The 27,997-nt window shown below is 46.5% G+C and overlaps 1 protein-coding gene across 4 annotated transcripts; it reads left to right on the forward strand.

Annotated features, from left to right (window-relative positions):
* The first annotated feature begins 53 nt into the window (after window positions 1–53).
* On the forward strand, window positions 54–27,997 carry osbpl9 (oxysterol binding protein-like 9). Of its 4 annotated transcripts, XM_077003894.1 has the most exons (24): window positions 54–210; window positions 4,055–4,105; window positions 5,691–5,769; window positions 11,660–11,736; window positions 15,837–15,932; window positions 16,109–16,156; window positions 16,485–16,514; window positions 16,603–16,653; window positions 17,014–17,052; window positions 18,711–18,810; window positions 19,021–19,125; window positions 19,616–19,775; window positions 20,145–20,251; window positions 20,476–20,594; window positions 20,769–20,854; window positions 22,119–22,296; window positions 22,385–22,469; window positions 22,792–22,902; window positions 23,012–23,075; window positions 23,184–23,324; window positions 23,448–23,526; window positions 23,661–23,752; window positions 25,749–25,884; window positions 26,147–27,997. In XM_077003894.1, the coding sequence occupies exons 1-24, from the start codon at window positions 100–102 to the stop codon at window positions 26,219–26,221; spliced, it is 2,220 nt and encodes a 739-aa protein (XP_076860009.1). In that variant the 5' UTR covers window positions 54–99; the 3' UTR covers window positions 26,222–27,997. The 4 variants fall into 4 exon arrangements, with proteins under 4 accessions (XP_076860009.1, XP_076860010.1, XP_076860011.1 ...); XM_077003895.1 differs by lacking the exon at window positions 17,014–17,052; XM_077003896.1 differs by lacking the exons at window positions 16,603–16,653; window positions 17,014–17,052.

Here is a 27,997-nt window from a genome sequence, read left to right on the forward strand (position 1 = left end):
TGTGGTGATACGTTACGCTTCTTGAACGTGACGCCAGACCTATCGTCTCCCGTCCTCACACGCTCCTCCCCCTCAACCCCTGGTTGGTTAAGCGCAAAGATGGCGTCCATCATGGAAGGGCCGCTGAGCAAATGGACTAACCTCATGAAGGGCTGGCAATATCGATGGTTTGTTTTGGACTACAACGCAGGATTGCTGTCATACTATACTGTAAGTATTTTCTCCCAACAAGTGTAAAATGTTTGTTAGGAAATCGCCAGTAGTTTTATCTGTGATCGGTAAAAACCGACTACGGAAAGAGCACTCGGAGGCCGTCAGGAGTTGGGAATCTCAGCTGTTTGGGGCGGGCTATTTGATTGACGGAGACGCCAACCAATCCTGGCCTTACTACGGAAGACGTTAGCGAATAAGCAGTCAGAATAGCCGACGTTGTGCCCTAGAATTTCAGCGAGGCTACAACGAGTTAAATATGTTATGGCTAGGTACTGTTAGTTTGCAGAATTTAAGGGTGGTGGTCTCCATGTCATGTGACATGTTTTTGTCTTTTCGGGACACGTAACAAATAACAGCTTTCAAACGTCTCACATTTTAAACTAAATCAACACCATCTCGCCAGCGTTTACTGCTAATATAGATTGGCTAACTAATCACAAAAGTGAGCAAGAAGTGCTTTAGCTCGATAGCTAACTGGTCTGACGATGTGTTTCTTTGGCCTGATATCATGCTAGAAACGTCACTACTGTTTCCTGGGAAACGCACATTAAATAACTGATGTAAAATAATCTCATGTATGCATGTTTTCACATGTGCTGTAGCTACGTTAAAAAAAACACATTTGACTCATTGAAAATGTAAAGTTGGCATCAAAGGTCTACGCACATAGCTAGTTATCCTAGCATACATGGGCAAATTCCTATACAGGTTTTGAAAATGATCCTGTAAAATGGAATCACTCCATAACAGAAGCACTAGGTTAGCTCTGCTGGGCAGGTGAGAACATGTATGAGGTTTTCTACAGACCTCCCTGAAGGAAAAGGGCTTGGAGTTAACAGCACTTCATCAAAACAATTATAGCAGCTAACTGCCATTCAGAGGTTGGTTTGTTTCAACACACTACACGTCTTTAAAAAAGGAAGCTTAAAATACTTAAAACATTTATTCCCAAACAGATGGTTATACATCGTTTAACAGTTGATGCTACGAATGATTGCATCATTAATTCTAATGTCACCTAGTCCAGACAACAGTGTCGTATGACCATGTAGCACAATTAACATTTAATTGTTCTGGGAAATGTCTAATCTGAGTAAGGAACAACCTGTTCCAAATATGTCTGTTTCTTCCAGCCATTCAAATAACTGCAGAGGTCTATGGAAGCAGCACTTCTTGCTGTGAGTAAAGGTCTCTAGAAATGCATGTTTTTTGCACAAGACATGCAATTCCAAACCAACATTGTACCAGAGCCACAGGGCACTGTATGACAACAGTGATGTCACTGAGTCTCCATCTTACTTTACGTGCTCACTGTCTCTACCGTGACTCCTTGTGTCTAAATAAAGCATAGGCGAGGCCATCAGATGACCACATACAAAACAGGACAGGTCGAAATGAACTAGGGATGTGCCCATGTGAAATGTCACAGGCACCGATATGAATGGAAACCGTGTGTGGTTGTGTTGTACACAAGCCCTGTGAAATAAAAGCTACAACTTGGGTATGCTACCTCTGAAATACATAATACATGCAGTGGTGGCGCATTTAATTTAACTAAGTGAGTATATTTAAAAACAGTGTTCATTTATAATGGTGAGATTTACAGTTAACATCACACAAATATGAGAATTGTATGTTAGTTTGTATACAGTTCATTGAGCAAAAGGGGCAAAACATGAAAAATAGTAGTAGTTTTGAATGGTATAAATGATCACACCAAACAGTCATACGTTAAAGCCACATGGCTAATAATGTGTAGGTCTCCCTCATGCCACCAAAGACAGCTCTGAACTGTTAAGGCATGAACTGCCCATGACCTCTGAAGGTGTCTTGTGGTATCTGGCACCAAAACGCTAGCAGCTGGTCCTTTACGATCTGTTTTCTAGTACACCCAACAGATGCTTGATCAGATTTAGATCTGGGGAATTTAGAGATGGAGTCAACAATTTTCGCTCTTTGTCAGGTTTCTCCACCATTCCTGAATAGGTTTTAAAGCATTATTGTTGTAACCGTTGAGTAACCCTCGCTAACATTAACATGAAAGTCCTCAGCAGATCAACCCATCTAATAAGGAGGTGTCAGGCCACCAAAAGTTCTCAGAACAGTTTTAGTGCACCTTGGCACAAATTCTGCCAACCTCTGAAACAGGCCGCACTCCCTCAGTTCTGATGATGGCTGTAGACTGTTGAGTAATGCATCAGTCCAAAAGTCTCCCACAGGTGTTCAACTGGAATGAAACCTTACCACTGAGAAGGCCGTAGCATATGACTAACTCCACTTTCCTACTTGTCACACCATAAAGTGACGTCATGTGCCATGTGATTAGGGATATGAAGAGACCCTGGAAGAGTCTGGAAGAGGCCGTTCCCATAAGGAGAGATGAGAGGAACAGTCAGAACGCATTTAGATTGTTTTGCAGTAACCCCTCATCCTAAGGTGACAAGCAGGTCAGACCGTCCCAGTGGAGTGCCTTCCACATTATTTCCAAACGGTGGGACCACTTGGCTGTAGTCTGTAGGCCTGTACAGTTCTCCTGGTCTGTGCCACATGTGATTGCCCACTTGTCGAGAAAGGATGACTCCTCGTACAATTTAACCTTTGCCACGCCTCTGTTGACCAGTGTCTGGGCTTTGCGCAACTGAACTCTCAAATGTTTTCTGGTACTTGTAGCGAGTAACACTTTGCTAGCTGTTCTTATAGAAACAATAGCCGGTAGAGCAGTTTTTGGGACTGAAGCCGTTGCTGTATCTGCTTGAGTAATGGACCCTTTTTTAGAGTCCCTTAGATCTCTTACCGTCCTTATCCAAAATTAAGCTCAACTTGGCCTGTTCAGCATTGCAGTACAAGCCACTATATTAATTGCATTATGCATTAATACTGACCGGCACTTGGTGTCTACACTCATTATTCTGTTGTTTCCTTTAATGTTTCATCTGTCACCTCGCCATAACAGATAAAAATTAAAATCTTCTACTTTTCATGGCTTCTGGCCATTTTATATATATGTAATTCTTCCGTCACCCTTCCAGTGTGGCCATATGTTTTCTGGGAGTTCTTCTAGAGTCATTGGCAGAGTATGTTTGCTGTTAACAGCACTGTGCTCCTCTGGGCTGAGGGGACAATGATTGATGTTTCATTCCTTTGATCCCTCTGAAATCACTTCTGCAGTGAGGGTCACACGACACAGACAACCTTGGTCTTAACCTTTCAGATTCTCCCTGTTTCCTCCTTCAGTCTCTCTCTCTCTCTCTCTCTCTCTCTCTCTCTCTCTCTTATATACATTTTATATATGTATTATGTACACTGCAGTGTACTGTAGTGAGAGATGTAGAGAGGGAGTCATTGCTGACAGAGGTCCTTTGACAGCTGTGCAAGCAAAGTGCCGTCATATTGCAATATTTACCACACACACACGCACATAGATATAAATACGCACATTGTAGATGTATGTTTGGCTGTGCCAGTGCAGAGAAATCCTGAGTCTGGTCAAAAAGATAATGAGTTTCCTTGTTGAAGTAAGTTGGCTCCAACAGCGGCAGAAAAGATGAATCATGTTACTATGATGTAATGCAAGACAGACTCTAAAAATGCAGCCAGCCTTTTTTTTTTCCTTGAAAAAACACTGTTTAGTGGAATACCTAGTAGATCCCAGATGTGCTCAGAAATGTATCACACTTGTGATACATGGCGGTTTGGCCCGGTAGGTGTGTACGCCTCACTCTGCCCTCAGGACCGTAAGGATGCCCACCAACCTTGATCAGGTGTGACCTCTGCCCAGGTAAGACATGCCAGATGAAGGCCAGGTGCTAATGCTTTTCTGTCCTTGCTTCTCTTTACGCAGTCAAAGGACAAGATGATGCGTGGGTCCAGGAGAGGCTGCGTCAGACTGCGGGTAAGGGTCAGCCCTGCCTCATACGTGAGGCTAACACACACACACACTTGGGTAAGGGTCAGCCCTGCCTCATACGTGAGGCTAACACACACACACACACACACACTTGGGTAAGGGTCAGCCCTGCCTCATACGTGAGGCTAACACACACACACACACTTGGGTAAGGGTCAGCCCTGCCTCATAAGTGAGGCTAACACACGCACTTGGGTTGTTTCTTTCTTTGTACGCAGTAGTCTGTTAGATGAAGGATTTTGCAGTGGAAAAGATTGCCAGTGAAGTGGCTTAATGTTGTTAATTAAAGTGACTTTTCACTGGGTGACACTTTGAGATCTGTACATGGTGGTTTAACGTTGTTTTAGGGCTGAAAGATAGAGAAAATAGGATTTCTGTTGGAGTAGTCCAACTCTTTGTGCTGACATGCTGAACCATATGATAAAAAGTTCATGTTGATGTTCATACTGACTGAATGAAAACAAATTGATTGTAACAAATCTTTGCCACTAGGTGGCATGTGTATGGCTTATAAGTCAACAGGTAAGTAAAATTAAAGCGTTTGTTCAAACAGCGTATGAGATTTACACTGAGATTACTCACGAGATTAACGTGTATTTATTCACAGATGGTGGAGTAGCTTATTGTAGAATGCTACCTTTGTACAAGGTGCAAATGAAGAGTCCATGTTTTTGTGATGTTTCTTTTTAAAACGTGAAGGGCTTTGTTGGAATGCAAAGGAATGGATTCATACTGGCTGCTTTCAGAAGGTAGGCAGACACTTCAGGTGGGCAGCCGGAAGAGTTTGGCTTCAGCTCAGTTTCCTATCGGCTGTGTTTGTTGGAGGTTTTTAGCTTAAGCCTGCGGTGTCTTTCAGGCTATGTGGGAGCTCTCATCATTGATGCTTGCTGTTAGCCTACCATACCTCTTTAGAAAAGCCTTTAGGGAGAGTTTCCTGTTCGGGTGTCTAAGCCTCTTCAGCTCTGGAAACTAGGTCTTCATGGTGTGTTTGTACTTCAGGCTGTTGTGTAAATGACCCTCTTTAAACAGTACTAGAGTACAAACGTATTCTGTGAAGGGACAATGCTACTGAGAGTGTCACAATGTTTGGCCTAATTTGCAGGCACGTTCAGAAATCTTCTTGCCAACTGAGACAGTTTTGTGTATCAGGTCTGTCTTTCAGGACCCAAATAAGCTGTTAATTATTGAATTTAGCTTTGTCCTATCCAGACGGCTGCTTTTATGTTCAAATTATAAATATTTTTGCTGTGGGGTTGACATGACGACATGTGTGCAGTAGCGCTGCTCCCACCCTCCCAAGGCTCTGTGTAGCCTCTCCCCTCCCTCCTCAGTCTCTTCCTCTCCCCCTCCCTTCCTCTTCCTTCCTTTCCTCCTTCCCTCCCTCTCTCGCGCTCTCTCTCTCCTCCCACCCCTTCCTCCATGTCCCCTCCCTGTCCCATGCTCCACCCATCCTCCCCCCTCTTTCTTCTTGTGTGTGTGAGAGAGCAGAGCAGAGAGAGAGAGAGGGAGAGAGAGAGAGAGAGGGAATGACGTGGCCTGCTGTCTGACCATCTCCGTTTCGCTTGCTCAGGGAGCAGTTATCGGGATTGATGACGAGGACGACAGCACTTTTACCATCACCGTGGACCAGAAGACTTTCCATTTTCAGGGTGAGCGTTCCTCTGTCCTTTTTTTCGTTTCTGTCATTTTTTCCCCCCTTACCTAAAAGCTTTTTAAACGACTGCTCGCGCTGTTTGTTTATGCCGTCAGCCGGCTGTTCACGTGCTCTCTCTCTCTCTCTCTCTCTCTCTCTCTCTCTCTCTCTCTCTCTCTCTCTCTCTCTCACTCTCTCAATCTCTCTCTCACACGCGCGCACGCTCTCTCTCTCAATCTTTCTCTCCGACCACTCTTCTCTCTGTCTGCTCACCAGTTCCTCTCCTTGTGGTCTTGCTTTTCTCCGAAAGTGCTTTAAAGCGGATTCACGCCTCGGCACCCACCACGCTCCCGCGCACGCCCTCGTCCCACGACACTCCGCGCACGTCTCACACGCATCTCACCCCGCATCTCACCCGCCTCTCTCCGCCAGCTCACTCCGGTACGGCTCGCTTTCTTGCTCCCCCCCCCCCCCCCCCCAGCCACAAATCCAACAGCTCGACGGACACGACCGCTGGCGCTCAGAGGCTAACGGCCAGGATAGGAGGAAACCTCCTGCACATCTGCCTCCACCCCCCCCCCCCCCCCCCCCCCCCCATCCGGCAGCACTCGGGCCAGGGCTGGGCCGGAGGGGGGAGGGGGGTTACGGGCCCGTCGGCGCTCTGAGCTCCAGGTCTTTGCCTTGCTGCCTCCAAGCTCTCCAGTCAGCCGGCTCCATTCTTGCCCATCCACACCCTCACTCCCCCCGGGGGGCTGTCTCGCCCTCCCCATGCCCTCATCCATTGCCATGTTCCGGCACTGTCTGCTCTGGCTGTACAGCAGGACGGGTAAGGCGGGCGACGCATGTCTGCATGTTTGGCTGAGGCTACTGTGGCTTGCGGCTTTCTGTTATTGGGGGGGTGTGGCCTGGCTCCGTGCTGTTAGCACCACCGAGCCGTTTCTGAGTAATTTATCGCCTGCCGTGGGTCCAGATCCTGCCTTCTATGTGCTGGTTGTGCTACTGATTGGTGGCTCTGTTTGCGTGAGTGTGTAACGCGTGCCAGTTATTGTCTCAAAAGGAAGATGCGGTTTGGGAACAGCATAACTGCTCGTCTCCGTCTGCCTAAATTATTGTTGAAGCACCAGGACATTCTGATCTACTCTCAGCGGGGGGAGTTAAAGGGCCGTAACTAGCGTTTTGCAGTTAGCTTCTCCGACGTGTGACGTAGCGCAAACCAGAAACGCATGTCCCATGCCAGCATCAGAATGGGAGTAGCCTGCTAGTTTGACCTGACCTCTATGAAGAAAGGCCCTTCTAAAGCTCACAGACACCTTTCACACCCGTACGTAACCCGTCACGCCTAATGACGGAAATATCGTTTTACCATCACCTCTCGGGCCTCATACAAATTCACCTTTTTGCACCGTCATCCCTTAAAGCTCCTCACCATGAAGACGGCACAGGCAGGCGGTGCTCTGTCCCCGAGCAGCGCCGAGAAACGCTGCTGCGTCTCTGACGTCCCCCGGGTCTGCAGCCGGGGCTTGGGTTTCAGACAGCAGGACGAGGGACTCTCTGTCTCTCCGTTTTCTCCCCCACCAGTCCCCGTCTGTCCCTCCGGGCCGTCCCATGTCCCATGTGCCGTGTGAAAGCAACAGTGTGTTTTTGGACGAAAATGTCTGAGCAAACTTATGAGGTTTCCTTCATGCTGACATTTTGGCTCTCAGTATGGAATTTAAGAGTTTGTGCGTGTTTTGTGGGGGTTGGGTGGGGGGGCATATTGGTGTGTGTGTGTGTGTGTGTGGATGCATTCCTCTCCAAGTGCTGTAGTGTCAGGTGTGGAGGAGGTGTGGTCGTGTTGTCATGGCACCGAACACCACTACCAGGAATTAGCTGAAGCAGTCAGCCGGTACTAACAAGGTGAGCTAAACAAGATGGAAGATATGAGGTGTGTATTGACACAGCGTGCTGGGACTTCACCGCGTGCTGAGTGGCACATGGGGCCTGCAGCTGTGACCCGAGCACCGCCGTGGAAACGCTCGAGCACCGCCGTGGAAACGGTCGAGCGCCGCCGTGGGAACGCAGCGTGTGCCGAGCGTTCTCGGGCCGCCCTTCCCCAGCCCGAGTGTTGTGGCGGAGGAGCTGCCGAGGCCCTGGAGACGCACGTTTGCTGCCGGATCCAGCATCTATAATTCATCGGGCTCTTTCTGTGGCCCAAAGAGCCGCCTGCCTTGAGGCCCCTTTTATTGCAGCAGCTGCCGCCGTCCAGCGGGACGGGCCGACCCAGCAAGCAGCGGTAGAGAGCGAACGAAATCCTCTGAGAGGAGAGCGAGGTCCTTGGGGCGCTGTGGAGGCCGTTCCTGGCCACACGGCATCGTGGAGGGGCATGTTTTTGTTTTTTGTTTTTTCCTTCCTCCGTGCTGTGGGAGGCTGAACACATGAAGATGAAATCAGCAGAGAAGAGAAGTAGCACGAAGGCGCAAAGGCTTCTGGGAAGACGCCGCCTGGCTCCCTTTCACGCTCGCGCAGAGGCGAGACGTCTCATGATCCGCTTTGTCTTCAGCTCGCGTGGAACTTGTTTTTTTGCAAGCGTCAGATGCAGACATCTAAGCAACAGGAAGTCGGGTCCCGAAAGGTAAAATGAGCTCTGGAGGAAACATCTGTGTCACACTTTTGGCCGATCCATCCCAGTGTTTGTGTCAGCCGCTGAATGTGTGCAAAATACTGTGTGAGTGGAAGAATGCCATTAGCACTCCTCCATCTTCCCCTTCTGTAGCCATTATCATTAGGAGGACATAGTGTCCACCATGCCCTTATTCAGCCTGGTTCTTCAGTATCTCACACACACACACACTGTCTCTCTCTCTCTCTCTCTCTCTCTCTCTCTCTCTCTCTCTCTCTCTCCTTGTTCTCTAATAGGTGCTCCATCTTGCTTTGTGGAAGGAGAAGTGAGACACGAACTTGTTTACAGAGTTTCTCAAACCTGCCTTCACTGCTGCTGGTACAGTAGGGAGTATTACGTAACCTTTTTAATACTGAATCTAGGATTCCAAGCCTGGAATTTTCCTCAGGTGATGTATTTCCTCGTGTCTGTGGCAGCAGTGGCCGTTGGCCTCCTCTAACCCTTGCTGTGGCTCATCTTGCTTTGGAACAAGAGCCTGTGTTAGTGCTATAAAGGCTGCGGTAGCCTCAGGCCGGTGCCAGGCGGCTCAGGGAAGGGCAGTGTTTGTTTTGGACTTAGTACGTTGGGGCAAGGACGTGGCTCGTTGCGTGTTTACACGCGCCGTGGCCAGCCCAGATCGAAAAAGTCACGGTCGCACAGGCCGTGGAACAGGGCCGGCCGCCCCCCACACCCGACAGCCACGTCTCATGGTTAAGGCGGACGGTTCGCTCTCTGTGTTGGGCCGGCGTTTGGCGGTTCTTGTGCCGCTGTCTGCGTCGTGCTGGTCCAGCCGGAGTGACGAGCTTTGGAAGATGTGGCGCAGGAAGCTCAGCAGTCTGGAATTGACCGGAAATCGATTGTTCTAGAAGCGTGTTGCGCGTGTGCGTGCGTGGGTCTGTGTGTGTGTGTGTGTGTGTGTCCGTCCCAGGGTGCCTGCTAGTATGTGGGTTGTATATTACCACGTATGCTATGTATGGAAGGTAATACTGGTAAAAGCTCTGGGATGTTTATACCACATTTATCACCCAGGCGGGTTCACCCAATGGGGCTTCATACCCCACAGTTCTGAATCTCCTCTCTCCTTTACATTAATAATATTTGGCACGTGGACAAAGAACCGAACATGCCAATTTCATCCCCTAGAACTCCATTCCCATTGGTCTCTTGTATTAGGCAATGCTGTTATAGGCATGTTCATATGTGTCCAAACACTCCGATTATTGCTCATCACTGGTGAGTTTCTGACCACAGGACCACGCTGACTGGATGTCGTTTGGGTGACGGGCTGTTCTCCACCCAGCGCTGACGTGATGGGGATGTGGGTGTTGGTAGAAGTTTATCTGGGCTCTGCGGTGTTACTGAGGTCTGATGTGCGTCAGTGTCACCGTCAAGGCGAGTGTGTTCGGCCACCCAGTAATAGTGAGCATCCTGTCGTGGTAACCTGAATAGTTACGGGCTCAGTGTCCACCTACCAGGTGTTGCTGTTGTCGTGAGTGTCCAGATGCATGCTGGATCTCACAGCTTCACCACTGCCTCACCGAGGCCCACATCATGGCGAACACGGGTCACTAACTTCTTCTGTCTTCACACAGATTTTTGCGGGTCAATAATGTTTTCATTTCGCCTTTCTGTTCATAGGAAAACACAGTGTAGGATCTTTCGATCTTTCAGATATGCGCTACAAGGTGGAAAATTCCCATTTTGATTTTATGGTGTGTAAAAAATGATTTTGATTGTCAAAAGTCGGTCAGAAAGTCAAGATGCCAGAACTCCACTGCAATGTTGTTTTGTTCTGCTTCTATGGCATGTTTGTATATATATATATATATATTTCCCATGTGATGCCAGTGTGCAAAAAACATTTTCTATTCTCTGTTACACTCGGACGGATGTTGGTATGATTTGTGTTCTGTGTGACAGTGTTTTCAGTGGCACAACAAATGAATGGATAAACGGGTAATTATTTCTGCTCTTCAGCTAATCACACATGATTCTTCAGAACAAATCAAATTGGCAGGAATTGCATTGTTTATAGGTCAGACACCAATCCGCAGGCCCAGTACGCTTTATTACACTGGTGTTGGTGTGTGTCAACGGGGAAACGCACTGAAAGTGTGTCCAAGCCATAAAAGCTCCATGTGTAGGTTTCCCCGTTCTGATGTGGAGTAGGGCTGATGTCAGAGCGCACCTCCTCCACCCGCCGTAGCGTCCGGCCTGCTGGGGGTGGACACCAACCCCACTGACCGTTCTCACTCCCTGGTGTGGAAACGACCATGGCGTCTTCTCTGAATAAGGACTAAAAATGGATCGTTGTGATCACTGAATATTGATCAGGTAGTAATAATAGTAATAGTAATAATAAACAAATACTTGCCATGATGTTTTCCGCTGTGAAATCGGTGAGAACGTTACGTTTGGAGTTCCAGGAAGAATAGCATAGTGGTCTTTTGCTCTACATGGTGTACATTTTTTTAGAAACCATTTAAATTAGATGTACTCTAATTAAAGGTTGTTGGTATGTAGACATAAGTGGATGAAGATGGCGTAGACATTGTGGGAAATGTGTTAACCGCTGACTGGTTTATAAGGCCAGCTTCTAGTGGTGTACTCTCTGCTGTATTGAGGAAACGCTTCAGGTTATTTCACACAGCGAGCAGTATCACTAATGTGCTTCTGACCTCCTAGTTTTCCATTTCATCTTTCTCACTAGTGGTCGTTTTAATGGAGAAAATAAATCCTAAACATCACAGACTCTGATGCGCAGGTGGAGTGAGTAAAATTTAAAATTAAGCACTCTTGGAATTCTGCACCGTTTATCATTGTCAAACCTTGGAATCGGCCAAACTGTTACGATTTGTTCTTTGGAAATGTTGAAAATGGTGCAGTTTGTGCTGAAAGAAATGTTCTACACACCTCTTTCATGGAGGGGGTGTGTGTGTGTGTGTGTGTGTGTGTGTGTGTGTGTGTGTGTGTGTGTGTGTGTGTGTGTGTGTGTGTGTGCGCGTGCTCGTTCTTCTCTGAGATGACCATGGTTCTGCTGTGGTAGGCTGACTCCCATCACTTTTTAGAGCCGTTGGGGATGTCGTGAACCGTGCTGGGGACATTCATTCATTTCCCTTCTGCCCTCCTGTACGTCCCATCCCACCCACTCCGCTCTCTCCCTCCCTCTACTCCTCCCTCTCTCCTTCCCTGGCTTTCTTTGTTTCTGTCTCGTGGGGCTGTCTGTTGCTAACGGTCTTTTTGCGTGTGTTCTCCCATACCTCCGCAGCCCGAGACGCCGACGAGCGGGAGAAGTGGATTCACGCCCTAGAGGGGACGATACTGCGACACGCCCTCCAGCTCCGGGTAAGGGCTCGCACCGCCCGACCTCACCACACTGTCTGTGTTCCTGCCTTCTCCAGCTTCAAAGGTGATTTTTGTTCTCTGCTTATGGGTTTGGCCTTGGTGAAGGGTTGAAGGCTAGGTTCAGTGGCTGAGGGGGGACAGACCTCCGTGTGCGCCAACGCGAGGGGTTGAATCACCGGGAGACAGAGTCGCTGGGGACTTGACGTCAGCTCTCTCTCTCTCCGTTTCCTGTTCAGTTTGTTTCTGCTCTTCTTTTTCCAAATGAATGCAGTGGTGGATTTTTTTTCACCCTACTGCCATCTTGTCAAACCATTCTAAATCTCTGTCATTCTCTCATGCTCTCTCTCGCTCTCTCTCTCTCTCTCTCTCTCTCACACACACACACACATGCGCTCTTTCTCCTCCTCACTTGCTGGTTCTCTCTCTCTTTCTCTCTGCCTTTCTCTGTCACTCTCTGTCCTTATGTTTTCCTCTGCTCTCAAATATGAAAACCTCTGTTGACTGGCTGAAGCATGTATCTACTCGCCTTGCAAGCAATGTGAAACCATCCAGTCACGTGATGCTAAATCCCCCAAAGAGCCAATCACAGCTCTGTTTACTGAGGCAGCCACAATGCTGATCCAATCAGAACAGCTGTTAATATTTGCTTCACGATGTTAGGGTTTTTTTTTCCCTTTCCTTTTTCTTTCTTACTTGAGGAAGTCCTCACTTCCTGTCATGAACGCTGCCTAGGTCTGCTTGGTAGATAAACGGAGCTGTGGCTGATATATGAATGCTGCTGGACGTGGATCTGGAAGTGGCCAGGGGAGAAAGTGACTTGTGCTGTGAGGTAGAGAGTCACACTGTGCCGAGCACAGGCAGTGACCGTTTGCTTGTCTAATGTCCTGGTTCCACAGAGCCAAGTGTCCTGTGAGTATCTCCATGGTGTTGAAGATTGCTGATGTTGTGCTGATGTTGTGCTGGTGTGTGTGTGTGTGTGTTGGGTAGTGAATAAGGCATTATTGCTTTAACACCGTATTATCTGTCTTGCTTTGGGATTTAAGCGGTAGTGGGGGTGTGTCTGTATATTTTTGTATGTGCGCACATGCGCACACACATGCCCACGACCGCTTAAATCCCAAAGCAAAACAGATACGGTGTTTAAAGCATACATGTACATTTCTGCCCCATATGCCCCAATCCCTTGCCTTATTCACTCCCCAACACACACACACACACACACACACACACACACACACACACACACACACACACACACATTATTCAAGTGTAAGGGGCGATCACACTAAATAATTGCTACCATAGCCTGTAAAGTATTTTTTTTAATGTTTTTAAATACTGCACACATATTTCCTTCATTTTTAGGATGCATTCTACTACAGTGAAATAATAAAAAACAATAGTGTAAGATCCTGAAAAATAATTATACATTATTATTACTTAAAAAAAACCTAATGGTGGTTTTTGACCTTTGCAAAAAAAAAAACTGTACATATGTATAAAATGTTCTGTTCCTAAAAGCTAAGGATGAGGCTGGTGTCTAAGCGACCTCCCTCTGGACCATCCTAATCTGAGGTCTCGTGGATTATGGAGGTTCTTGTTGCCACTCTCTTCAGCACACCGCAGGGTTAACCCGGGACTCCGGGAGTGTGTTGGCCGACTGGGCCATGAGTCAGCGTCCTCCGAGGCGCCGGTGCGCTGTTTCCTGCCTCCGGCACGGCAAGGGGAGTGACGGTTAGTCACAGGCAGACCGTGTGTGTGCACCAGCACGTCGGCCTGCTTTTGTGTTGAGAGCAGATTAAGATTATGCCAGAGCAGTTGTGAGGTTGTGGTATTCTCCATGCCACTGGATCACACAGAACTGCTGTTGAGGCTTCCCAGCCATGTGACTTCATGAGCATGGAGGGGTCATCGGGTAATCAGGAAACAGGTAATCCTGTGGCTTCCTCAGACTTTGATTTAGAAAATCTTGCGACTCGCATCAAACATAATCTGAAAATAATAAGCCAGTTTGCAGTGTTTGAGGAAAAGAAGTAATAATATGATGATCCTTTATTAGTCTCACACTGGGGAAATTCACGATACAACTTTGTTTAGCATTAACAGTTGCTAAATGATGTCTATGAGGCGCTGACCACAAGGCAGTGAGGGTCCAATCCCTCGTGAATAGTGCTCCTGTCTAATATGAACATGAAATGGTAGTGAGCACAAAACCCCAGAGATCACACTGCTGTTAGCTGGCTGACTTCCTGTAGCAGACTGTGATCATGGAAAATAGAAATATGTGAGAAATGTAGAGTCTGGGAGGAGAATGGGTGAAGATGCTAATACCATACTCTTTCACAGGAGGATTAGCAAATGTGCTGTCATCTAGATTCATCTCTGCACTCATGCTATTTGAGTCTGTTATTTAGATGATCTGAAGTGTATGTACCTGCTGCCTTACTGATTAGAATTTATTTACTTTACCCAAAGTTATAAAGACTATTGTTAAATTTCTTGTCCATTTCTTTCAAAGCACCGGTTGTGTATATATACGGTATGAGGAGGTTCTACCTTGGCTCTAGTTCAGCGCCGTGTCTTACAAAACCTCTTGTTTCTCGCGTGTGTGTGTGTGTGTGGTGAGGTGGTAGTAGCAGGTGTGAGGTCAAAAAGGTTACAGTTCATGACCTCTCGTAGAGGTGTGGGGCCACCAGTACACACCTTCTACATACTTGGACACAGCCCTTATAAACATTACCCATGTGTACTTTATACCTGCAATTACGTCAGCATGTTGTGTGAATGTTGGAGCCCTAGAGGTAGCCCTGTGCCAACAGTACAAACGACTGAAACCGCCTGAGGTCATACACACATCATGAAAACTAGCTCACTGGGTCACATCCTGGGAGCAAATCACTTCACCTTTGATCCCATTTGATCACACACACACACACACACACACACACACACACACACACAGTGAAGGCAGATCACCAGATGAGACTTTGACCATGTTTGACACTTTTCTCCATTTTACTGTGTGTGGTAAAATGGCCGGGAGTGGCTCATGGCTTTCCTTCATGTCCCTTTGGCGAGCTACAATTCGGGCAGCTCCCGCCGTGTCCGTCGCCGTGATGTCGCTCAGCTCAGAGCAGGGTCCAAAGTGGGGAGTATCTCTTGCCTCTCTATCAATATATAACCATGATGTTGCATGGACTGTTGCCATAGCTTATGTCATGTGCGTTGTTTTTGTTGAACAGTAATACCCAGGCAAGTCCTTTCAGAACTGAGCACTAGCAGAAAAAGCTGGTTACAGTCATAGGCTTTAGTGACGAAGTTTGTGGAAATCTATACTATTTATCTGGGAAGTTCAGGAATCAAAATGTATGCTGTCTGATTGCAGTGTTTGAAATGTTTGGCTGTTCAAGTCGATGTGCTGTATTCCAGTATATTTTTTTGTTCTTTTGTGACTTTGTGATGCCTTTGTGACTCTGTCACTTTTAAAAAGAGAAAAAAGAACAATTCCACCTTGACACTTAAAAAAAAAAATGGTGTCAGAAGGCTGTGGAGTAGAAGGGGTGGTTTTCTCAGCAGGTTGTGCGGCCTGTTATATTGAAGGGAAAAGAGGAAGAGGCTAAATGCTGCCCGAAACTGAACTCATAATGTCACCGTTAACCGAACCCAGAACTCAAGCTGCACTTTGTCAAGCAGTATCTGTTTTGTTTCGAAAACGCCCTTATGTGTTTGCCCAGCAATGTCCCATGCCCATTGACAGGATTGTAGTACTGACATACAGACATCTTGCCCCCTCGATCGCATTCGTATGAAATGCAGCAGCTATGCTAGTTGCTTGCAGAGGAAGGCCACCTGACGTGTGGTCATGCTCTGCATGTCAGTGTGGCGGTGTTGACCCTTAACCAAGCCACCTGACTGCTGTTTGATGGTGTCTCGCTGTAGTGTAATCTCATTGGTGGAAGTAGGCTCTGACTGGGTATGGTGGAGCCTAGCGTCTGGGTCTCCTCCTGAGGGCAGGAAGTGGCGGGCAGCGAGGCCAGGCCTGCGCCGGACGCTGCAGCCGCACTGACTCCACGTGGCCTCTCTCTCGTTTTTGCTTCCAGGAGGCTGAGACTGCGTTCGTTCCGAGCGTTCAGGACTTCGACAAAAAACTCGCAGAGGCGGACGCGTACTTGCAGATTCTGATCGACCAGTTAAAGGTGCGTTTCGCCGCCATCTGCAAAACAGGAGCTATCGGGTTTTGAGTTGCACTGCTATGTCTTACTGTGGGGTGGGGGGGGGGGGGGGGGGGTAACCTGACAGGCAGTCATTGTATTTGAATATCTGTAAATAAATGTATTTACTTTTCCTGTATCTTTGGTCCCTCGTCCTGCAGCTCTTTGATGAGAAGATAAAGGACTGTAAAGATGATGAATCGCGAAAAGTAAGCCAACACCACCTTCTGGTTCCATACATGATTGATGGTTTCCTTGATAATTCTCTTCAAACCAGTCGCAGTTTTTATATTGCAGAAGAGTTTTTAAATGTAGATGTAAGTTATAGAGTTTCATTATGCAGGAAGTCCCATGACCTGGAAGTGTTTCACGACACACCTTCATCTTTCATTTCCCTTTTTATCCTGTGGCTGCTTTTCAGAAGTTCTTCCTTATTAGATTTAGATTTATTGAAACATCTCACTGACAAATGGTGATTTAAAAAATCCTAAACTGATGTCCTGTTGATCATTTGCTTATTTTGCTTGTTTGTTTAAGAAAATCGAGAACCTAAAGGAAACCACTTGTGTAAGTATGTCTCAGCGTTTTCTCCTCATCTGGGTGGAACATTTGCATCAAAATCAACTCTGACGCTTTGCTGCTGTTTGTTTTGTAGAGTATGGTAGAATCCATCAAGCACTGTATAGTTCTGCTTCAGATTGCCAAGGTAAAAATCTATTTTATTACTTTTGCTACAGCTGTGTTAGTGTTGTGTGACGCTGCTTATTGTGTGTAACCCTCTGTAGCCATAGTGGTAAATTTGCTCTCGTTTGTGTCAGGCTAGTGTGTAACATTCATACAGGTTCCATTTTGAGGGTTTGGAGAGGTGCTTCTCAGACAACTATGCTTTAAAAAAATCCTTAGAAAATATAGTATTGTAGTATTGCTGTTGTCTTGGTGACAGTATTTAAAATGAACACAGATGGAGAAATTGTCATGTTGTTGGACAGTGGGGTAGTTGTTTCACAGCTTTAACTTATGGGCACATTCCTCAATTCATGTAATTTTTCTTTTTCAAAATTTTAAGGATCAAAGTAATGAACATCAACACGCAAACGGACTAATAGTAAGTTTAACCACGGAGCAGTCTGACCCAGCCGATCGTCTTTCTCTGGTCCTCTGAAATTGCTTTTCCACTTCAGGAAAAAAAAAAAAGCCAAATCAGTACCGTGCCGCGAGTGCATGTCTCACTCTATGGAGAATGGCTCCTCTCGTCTCATCTCTTTCTCGCTCTCACTTCCTTCATGTCTTCTCAAGTGAAAATGCACTTTTCGTCCTTGGGAACTTTCTGGAACTGCTTTTTTTCACCCTCCTGCCCTGTAATTTCTAAAATGTGACAACTCACAAACATATTTGTGATGTTGTGTGACCTGAGACGGTCCCTGGTTCCCTCTTCCACTTGTATGTCCTTAACAGTGCGCTCATGCGTAATCTGGTTTATTACGTTTGTGTGTTTGCACACTGGTTTACTGAGCCATCTCAGGACTAAGACTTATTTGATTATAATTTGCTTTTTATTGGCTGTTGCCCGAGCTTATGTGCATATCATGTCAGTAACTGCCCTGTGCTGGTCCTGTGGTGGGACAACACATGCATTTGGTTTAACGCTGATCAGGAACCGTTGGCATGATCCTCAGGTTTAGCTTTGCTTTTCCCAAGGAGCCACCATTCAGAAATGTCTCGTGACACATTGGGTTTATATTGGTAGCAGGAACACACAATACAGGAATACATTTATAGCCTGTGTGTTGGAATGTAATGGTTTATGTGCGATTCTGATGCCAAGCTAACTGGATAGACCAAACTAAACTCCGGAAAAGAACTACCGTAGAATTCTGTAGTTGCATCTTCAGCGATCTGTCTAGCCAGCTGTCTGCAGATCCAGTCACTAACTCTGTGCCTTTTTGTTTAAATCTAATTCCTGCTATTAGTTGGCATGAATCTCTATCTTCTAATTGGCTCTTAATTAAGATCTGCAGATGCATCCAGTGTGCAGGGAAACATTCCAGTAAAAATAAAAATAAAAATAAAACCTCGCTGAAGAGAAAACCCTCTCCAAATCTCGTCCACGACACCTGCCGCCATCATAAACCTGCAACAGTAGACTGAGGTTTCTGCATGCCTAGTTGCCTTTTGTTTACCTGGTCTGTGTGTGTGTGTGTGTGCGCGCGCGCTCGTGTGCACACATGTGCCCGTGTGCGTGTTTGCTAAAGCAGGCAGTGGAGCTCCTTCATTAGTTACCTGCATGAGATCTGCAGTGTCGGTGTGTGGGCGTGTTGAGGCCTTCCAGAGTTGCACTGCAGTGCTTTTGGTCATTAGAAACCCAGCAGTGAGCCTAGACTGGAGTACAGCTGGGTGGTCAACCTGCCGCTCGGAGTTGTGAAGTGCGAAGTCTGAATCGATGCCAGATCTGTCCGTTAATCACCGCAGGCCATGGTGGTCCAATCAGCAGTTTAGGTTATTTTCCATACGTTCGTCACAGCCGGTCACTGCACACTGCAAATCAAGAGTAGGTCAATAACGCGGAGGCTCGCCTCTTTATAAATACCACGCTTTCACCTTGATCTGGTAGGGGATATGCCACGGCTATTTCAGATGCCTGCCAGTCCTTCTGCTAAAAGTGAGAAGGGAGGGGCGTGGCCAAAGCCCGGTAGCGTCCTTTGAGGGGAGCTTGGCGTCCTCGGAGAGCTCATGTGTTGTGTGTTGTGCGCACGTTCCCTGCAGAGCACCATAAACCCAGTGGATGGAGTTTACCAGCCCAGCCCCCTGGACGCCTCTGTAGTCAGTGCTACTGCCATGCCAACACACTCCACCCTTCCCACAGGTGAGGTGGTGAAGTCTCTGTCTCATGTTCTCTCACTTGCACACACACCACACACACACACACACACACACACACACATTACTGTTCCTTTATTTATTGATTTATTTATGCCAGGTTTCTGTAATCAGGATCATATTCTACTGGGCAGGAGTACTTGGTTCTGTGTAAGGCATGTTCTGAGTTTGATTGAGTTTGTCTTTGACCCTGAAGATGGAGCTCAGGGTTGTAAAGCGGAACAGAGGCCTTCTTCTCTACCAGTGGGTCCTGTCGTCACGGTGATGGGCAGCCTTCAGACGCCTACTCCCAACAGCACAGGTACCAGGCACCAGACACGCAGTGGTGGGTTTGCGCGCGTTCAAAGACGGGGGTGTGTGTCTGTTGCTAACGGAGCCGGCGGGGGGCGTGTGCGCGCTGACCGACACTCGCAGCCTCTCTTTCAATTGGAGCCCATTTTGAAATTCTCTCTCGGAATGACTAGTGTACACAACCTGCTTCCTGGAGGCAGGCAACACTCTGCAGCAGGTCATTAGCACCACGAGCTCACACACACACACACACACACACACTCCCCACTCCCTCCGAGTTGCAGAGAGAAGTGATGAGCTTGACATAAACCACAGTACTCCCAATGCAGTCGGAGTAACTATGAGGCAGACGGGGGAGGGCGGGGTTTGAATTGTGTTTGGAGTAACCATTAGGGTCACTTCTTTTTTTGGTTTAATTTTGCTGACTGTCGGACCTAATGGGACCACCCACCTTACCCCCCCCCCCCCCTTCTTGCTTTCTTTGCCCCTGTGGCATTTAGGGAGTGGCCCTTCTGCCCCCAGCAGCAGCGTGACCTCACCCAGTCACATGACAGCGCCGGCCCGGTCCGTCCCCGACTTCTCCTACTCCAGCAGCGAAGACGAGTTCTACGACGCAGACGAATTCTACCAGAGCAGCACGTCACCCAAACACTGCACAGAGTGAGCGGCACACGCGCACCCCTCCCCCCCGCGGCACACGCGCACCCCTCCCCCCCCGCGGCACACGCGCACCCCTCCCCCCCCGCGGCACACGCGCACCCCTCCCCCCGCTGCACACGCGCCTGCAGCACAATGGCACATGCAGCAAATTAGCACACGCAGACACATGGACGTGCTCTTCTCTCACGCAGTGTACCACACGTGACACGATGAGCTACATGGGCTACAGTTACACCTAAGACTTCCCGATTTACACCATGGGATCAAACACTCACTTGGCTGCGCGCACACACACACATACACACACACACACTGTGTAGGTGCGAGTATGAACAGAGCCGTCTCAATATCTGCTGCTTTTGCCTGTAGCCCCTCCAGAAGCCCTGCGGCTAACAGAGAGGGAAGTTTGGCTCTCAAGAGGCCCGACACCAACGAGTCCCTCAGCTCCTCTATGTCCAATGGCACGACAGACGCAGGTACTCATGTCCACCTGCACATGATCACACACACACACACACGAAAAGCTAAACAAATGCAAATGCCTTTTTGCACATCCAAAACATTTAGTCAGATATAGAATATTTTTTTCTGGACTCTTCATCATGTACGAGCCCACGCAGACCCCTGTGTGTGGGACTTAGTACACACACCAGCAGTGTCTGTCTCAGCCCTGAGCTGCTGTGTGTGCTGTGTTGCTCAGATCAGTACGACAGCCACGACGAGAGGGACGACGAGGGCGAGGGAGAGTCAGTGGAGGAACACAAGAGCGTCATCATGCATCTGCTCTCTCAAGTGCGGCTGGGCATGGACCTCACCAAGGTAGCTCCGCCCCCCCTCATCTCCCCCTCCCCTCATCTCCGCCCCCCCACATCTCCGTCCCCCCTCATCTCCTCTTGTGTATGGCAGCCTATACACACACACACACACACACACACACACACACCCCATCTCTATTTTGGCCCGTCTCACCGATCCTGTTCTTATCCTCCCTAGGTGGTTTTACCTACGTTTATCTTGGAGAGGAGGTCATTGTTGGAGATGTACGCAGACTTCTTTGCACACCCGGATTTGTTTGTCAGGTGAGGTGAAGTTATTCTGGCTGCTCTATGGGTATCGCTTAGCTGCACGCGTTTACTATGCCCGCTTTTAAAAAAAGATGCTACATTTTTGTAAAAATATAAAGTAATCTTTATATTGACAATCGAACAAAAACAAAATAATCTTTATATTGTTTTCACAGAGCAATGTGATTGTATATTGTAATATGAAACAAATAAATAAAATAAGTTTGCAACTTTCCCTTTAATTTCACTCTGTAACCATTTGGGAACTGAGGACATTAATTTCTGCAGACAAAAATTTTTTGTCTGAGAAAAAAAAAAAGAGTTTTTGCCCATTCTACTTTCTTGTGCTGCTCGACAGCGCCTGACTGTGCGATTCTCCTCTTAATGACGGGACCATGCAGTTTCAATAGGAAGCAGATCTGTATCGCAAGCAGTCACGAGCGCACACGGTGTGTCTATGAAGCCACGTTCTGGTAGCGCGTGCCGAATTAGGTCCGCTATTGTGTCGCTGAAACGGTCTATGGAACTGTGACATCGAGGGCTGTGTTTCTCAAATCCCAGCTTACACCTCTGTGGCGCTAGCACCTTCACACGTGCCGTGGGCACTGACGCACCTCCACCCCATTGCAGACGTTAGCTTTGCTCCTTTCCCCGTTAACATCTTGGATGGCCCCATTCATCTTTGTCACGTTTTCTTCCCCGAAAGCAAGCCGACTCCTCTGACCTTTTACCGTATGCTTCCACGCATATGTTTCCAGTCTCTTTCGGGCCGTCCGAAATGAGCTCGTGCCCGGAGAGTAGCCTTGCGTAGTCTTGACGCGTGGCTTTCTGCTGGCATAATGGATGGAGGTTACGTTTCTCGGTGGCGTGACGGGGTTGTTGTGAGGCAGTGTTTTTTCCGAGGTGCTCCCCAACCATTGTGGCTGGGCTCAGGGTGGCTTCCCTTGCAGCGTCATCTGAGGTTCAAAGGTTGCACGTCTTCAGCATCGGTTTCTGACACAACATGTGACTTCTTGGGATTCCATGACACCTCTTGTGTCATGACACCTGCTGTTTAACATTTACATTGTTGTTGTTGTTGTGGTGTCCGTTGCGGACCAGAAAATGAGTTTCCTCTCAAGGTTTCTTCCTCATGCTCTAGGGAGTTTTTCCTTGCCACGGTAACCTTTGTCTTGCTCAGGCAAAAATATGGTTTTGTTTACAATATGCAGTCTAGTTGGTCAGTGAAAACACGGTCATTTCTTTGTACTTGTGTTTGATTGCTTTGGTCTGCCCTCAGCATCTCTGAGCATGCAGAGCCCAGGGACCGCATGGTTCAGGTGCTGAAGTGGTACCTCTCAGCCTTTCACGCGGGCCGGAAAGGATCTGTGGCCAAGAAGCCCTACAACCCCATCTTGGGAGAGGTGTTCTTCTGTCACTGGGACCTGCCGTCGGACACAGAAGAGCCTGCTAATGTGGTATGTGTGTGTGTGAGACAGGAAACGTGTTTTTGAAGGCAATGCAAAAGCTGAATCGTCTTCCATAACTGTGCGTGTGCTCGTACAGGAGGCGGTTTCGGACGGGCCGGTGCCGTTCTGTAGCCACAGCAGTGTGTCGTTTGTGGCGGAGCAGGTTTCTCACCATCCCCCCAGTGAGTACCGCCTCAGCACGGCAGAAGATCCACACAGTTTACAGGAAGTGCTCAACGTCAGCCTTTGGGAGCCCCAGTCCTGTGAATGCACAGTTGACGCTTTTTTGTGACTGCTCCTCTGCTCTGCAAAAAAAAAAAAAGAAAGAAAAAAAGACTTAATTGTGGTTTTTGTGGTAGACCAGCACAGGAAGTGAAAAGAAATGGGGGGGGGGGGGGGGGGGATGAAAACAAATGTCTTTCATTACATGGGGGTGTAGTAGTGTCCGATCACCAGTTGCGTGTTGTCTTGAATTTGTCCTTATTCCTGTCTCCCATTTTGCAGTCTCTGCATTCTATGCTGAGTGTATCAGCAAGAAAATCCAGTTCAATGCACACATCTGGACCAAATCCAAATTCCTTGGAATGTCCATCGGCGTACACAATATTGGCCAAGGTGAGCACAGTTCAGTGTTCAAACCCATTAACTCGGGCATCGTAATGACGTGTAACGGTGTTCTACCGACTTGTGTGTCTTGTGCTGTTTTTTTTTCGGTCCGCTGCAGGCTGCGTTTCCTGTCTGGAGTATGACGAACACTACATTCTCACTTTCCCCAACGGCTACGGCAGGTAAGGCTCCACCCCCCCTCCCTCCTCTCCCTCGGTTTGACAAGCGGCCCCCAATTCAGGGGCCCTCAGCAGCGGTGTGTCACCGTCATGCGTCGGGCATCCCTGCAGGTCCATCCTGACGGTGCCGTGGGTGGAGCTGGGCGGAGAGTGCACCATTTCCTGCTCCAAGACCGGCTACAGCGCCACCATCGTGTTCCACACCAAGCCCTTCTACGGCGGCAAGAAGCACAGGATAACGGCGGACATTTTGTAAGTCCGAGTTTCTTGTGTGGGCCTAGTCACATGCCCTTCCGCGTTTGACAATTTTACCATAGCCGTCACATCTTTTACTACACACAGCCCCTTATGCTGTTGCTTGCGCCTCTGTTACAGTGGTCCAAATGACAAGAAACCTTTCTGCTCCATCGAAGGCGAATGGAATGGAGTGATGTATGCAAAATGGGCCACGGGGGTGAGTCAGAAGGAGAGGCCTTCAGTGTCCTGATGCTGTGAAGCTAATTAGAGAATTGCTGTAGATTCCTCACCTGTATAAGACTCACTAACGTTGTCTTTTTATCATGTGTTGCACCTTTGCTTCTATACCAGGAAAACTCTGTGTTTATTGACACAAAGAAAATTGGCATTATTAAGAAGAAGGTGCGGAGGTTGGAAGATCAGCTGGAATATGAATCCAGGTGGTGAGTAACGTGGAATATTTCTCAAGTCCCCACTGAGGCTCTGGCCTGGTTTGACTCATCGACTCCTACTGAGTTACTTATTTGATGTGATGAACTTTCACTCATCGGTTTCTTCATTTTCTTTGTCTTCTGTTATCAAAAAAGAATAAGACTCTTTCTTATTCTAATCTGAGGGAGTGGTTGACATGGCTATTGTAAAATTTTGATGTAGCTATTACACTGAATCTAAGTGGCACGCTATCGTGATGGTTTGTTCGTTAAAACATATAGGAAAAAGAACAGATTGCCGTTGGAATCTTCCTTTACTGGAAGCCACACATCCATAACAATCCAGTCAGGGTTGTAACAGTAGTCCAGTTCACAACCATTGAATCAGATGCAGCACAAGGTAAACATTCCAGTGGTCTATGCACACTAGATGTACGGTGCATATTAGGGTTGTGCCATTTATGACCCACCATAGCGATGGATGGTAACCATCGCGATGCCACGCCCACTTTTTTGTTTTCCCACAAACATGCACTGACCTTCTTTAAGTCTTCTTCACCTAAAACTTTAGCAGGGATTGTACGGAAAAGGATCAAATCAGATATATAACTTCAGGGATGAAAATTTAAATACCCTACTGCTACAAATATGCCTAATTGGCGTTTTTATATTATTATTATTCTATTATTATTAGGACATTATTATTTTTATCTAGGTTATAGCTTGTCTTCGTTTTTTTTTTTCAACATGTCTGTATTAATTTTAAACATTTCATGTTAGTCACGCAAATAGAATAAGCCTGCTCGTTGTGCGTCGGGAAACTTGGTCATTGTCAACCAAAAAAACGTTCAACTTCAGCAAAAGCGTTAATTTTGCAGTGAAAATGCTACAAAATAAAATTGACACGAAGGTGTTTGTAAACACGTTTATTAAAAGTTCAACCACAAAATGAAGCGACAGAGCTTATAAATGGCTATGGCATTTACCTTTTTTTGAAAAAGCTTTAAAATAAATCATCATGGATTTCACTATGATATCACAGCAGAACAACAAACGAAGGAAAGAATAATTAATTAAAATATAATAAGAGCAAGAAAAATATAAAACAAACAAACAGAAAGCATGACTTCCCGAAACGCGCTAAACTGTAATAACTTAATGTTAAGAGGGCCGTAATTGTGTAGCTTATTCCAACACGTTTACATGTCAACGTTTCTGGCCAAAAAAAAAAACCAACATGTTGATCTTCTCTGGCTTTAATAAACTGTGGATTGGGGTGACCACACTATCCGCGTTGCTAATAACTCTTTCTGAGGGCGTGCTGGTAGCTCATATGCAGAGATATTTTCGTGCAAAATATAGCTTATTTTATACTACTTTTATTTTATAATCATTATTTTTATATAGTAAACCCCCCCCCCCCCCCCCCCCCCCCCAACAATATCATCGTCCATCGCAATGTTTTACTGTAAACATAGCCATCTGCCAATTAAGGAGACATCGCCCAACCCTAGTGCATATAGCTGAGGATGTTTGATGGTAAAAGGATAGTGGATATTTGATGATGGACGAATGTAGTAACAGAGGATGTTTTCTCTTCCAAACAAATACAAAACAAGAAATTAATACAACCAATCTAATTAAATGCTTAGGAAAATGTTACAATCCCCTACAAACTTGCATAATTACGCATACAGAATGAGATCAAACCTCCTGCCCTCTTATATATTTGATGTGCACAATAAAATATGGCCTACTGTAGTCCCACCCTTTTCCTGGAGCAAGAACATCTGGGATTTGGAGCAAAGATCTCTGGGATTCTGAGTTCCCTTGGTCCTCTTCTGGAGGTGTTTTTTTTTTTTTTTTTTTTTTTTACAACTGTTAAGTAAACCTTGGTACTGGTTTGTGTCGAGATTGCAGTTGGACTCAGATGTGTCGGATGAGAAATGCGGAGCCACCAATTTTAAGTCCGTTTTGTTTGTTTGTTTGCTTTCTATCTTCCTGTCAGCTTGTGGCGGGATGTAACGTTGAACCTGAAGCTGAAAGACATTGACTCAGCCACAGAGGCTAAACACCATCTGGAGGAGAAACAGCGAGCTGAGGCCAGAGAGAGGAAGGAGAAGGAAGTACAGTGGGAGACTAGAGTGAGTGTACACACACACACACACACACACACACACACACACACACACACACACACACACGTGTGTTCTCCCTTTCTATCTGTGTTTGAGTATGTATTTTTTGCTTATGTTAAAGTCAGTTCCAGCAGTACTTTTGAAGATTTTCTCTTTGCGTTGTATGAAGAGACAAATTTGTGTTCAGATTGTATCGTATGGGAAAAACATGTGAAGTAAATGTTTCTCCACATGCTAAAATCTTGGTCTTTATTCATTTTCTTGGCAGCTGTTCCACGAGGACGGTGAATGCTGGGTTTATGACGAGCCTCTCCTGAAGAGAACGGCATCGTTACGGCACTAGTACAACCTCTCGTGATGACAAGAGTCCGTGAAATGAACTCTTTTACAATTCACCTTTCATCCGCAGCCTTGGAATGACTGATCAATGGACCTTTATGCAGCTTTGCATTTTCAAAATGAATGATGATAAGAACTGAACTCTATGTGAATAAATATAAAATACAAATTACTCTTTTTCTTGCCAACTTTACGACTTCCACCCCTCCACCGCCCTTTAAGAATGATTTAAAAAAAGAAAAACACCACAGAAAGACACAGAGGTAGTTAATGTCTCCTTAGCAACCCAAACAAACGCTCTTGTTCTGGCTGCATGGGTCATTCCAACAGGCAACTCTCTCCTACGCTGGATGGTGATTGGGGGGGGTCATGGAGTTTTAATTGAACTAGCTCTGAAAACAACAGCGTTCTGTATCTCAGGGAATCGGGTGACTGAGGGTTGAAGGCTGTAACTTCTGACATTCAAAAGGCCTTACAGGTGGAACCACAATATGGGAGAATTAGGATTGCCTACAGCTAGCTGCAGATATTTATATGTGCGACTTATGATTATATATATTCTCCTTTTATCTTTTTTCCTCATCTGTAACTGCAATAGTAATGGTTTGAGAATTTGAACTTAGTATACTGAGTTATTCCATGTGTTTCCTCTAAAACCCGTTTAACAGAAGAAAACTCCATACTCTTCTCCTTTTTAGAGGTTTGCATCAAATTATACTTACCTGCCGAAGAGAGCAGCTTGCATCTAAAAGAAGTAAATATGTTGTCATGGAGATGGTCCATTCCAGTTGTGAACACGTTTCCCCACCCTCTTTTTTGTTTCATTTAAGATGTGGTTTAATAACATGCCATTGAACCCAAAGGAGGGATGTGGGTTACTTACTGCATGAGTGTCCAATTTCAATCCAGTCCAATGCATAAAACCTTGTAAAAGTAGCAATGTCCAATAGGAATAGAAACATACATTGGTAAAACAATATGCCAGGCTGTAAGGTAATGGTCACCCTGTTATTAAATACTCCTGTAATCAACCCCCCTCCATCTCTCTCTCTCATGCTCTCTCACACTTTCTCTTTTTCTTTCTCTGTCTCTCTCTCCCAGCTGTCTGTCTGTGCCTCTCCCTCCAACCCCTGTCTGTCTGTCTCTCTCGTTCTCTCTCTCTCTCTCTCTCTCTCTCTCTCTCCCTCTCCCTCTCTCCCTCCCACGTCTCTCTCTCTCTCTCTCTCTCTCTCTCTCTCTCTCTCTCTCTCTCTCTCTCTTTCCATGCCTTTATATTTTAGTCCAAATAAACAGATGTTACCAAATAGCCTTATAAGTAATGCATCATTTTATACTGTCTTAATTTCGCATTCATATAGAATTGAGTGTAATTTCATCCTACTTCCACAGGGATAATACACTTTTTCTTCATAAAAATCTAAAGTGATCCAGATTTGGACTGTTGGACTGCATCACTGTATGCACTGTTGGTGAATACATGGGCAGAATGGTGTCTTGGAGTAATCGGGTTTTTCAGAATAGATAAAGTAAGCTGATATTTCTGTATTGGCTTTCTCAATGGTGTGGGGGATCACATCAGAACTGGCAAGTTTATAAACTCCGAAGTCATGATTTTTTTCATGTTGTGTTTGTAAATGTATCTGAAATTGAGGCCTTGCCATACACATACATTTCAGTATCATACAGTGTCCAATCAAAATCCCCACCCCTTGACATAACCATCGATTGTATCAGACTTTCATGTTTATTGATGCAGAATATTAAATCTCAATGAGACCAA

This window comes from Brachyhypopomus gauderio, chromosome 4 (genome assembly GCF_052324685.1).
Source record: "Brachyhypopomus gauderio isolate BG-103 chromosome 4, BGAUD_0.2, whole genome shotgun sequence".
Taxonomy (NCBI): domain Eukaryota; kingdom Metazoa; phylum Chordata; class Actinopteri; order Gymnotiformes; family Hypopomidae; genus Brachyhypopomus; species Brachyhypopomus gauderio.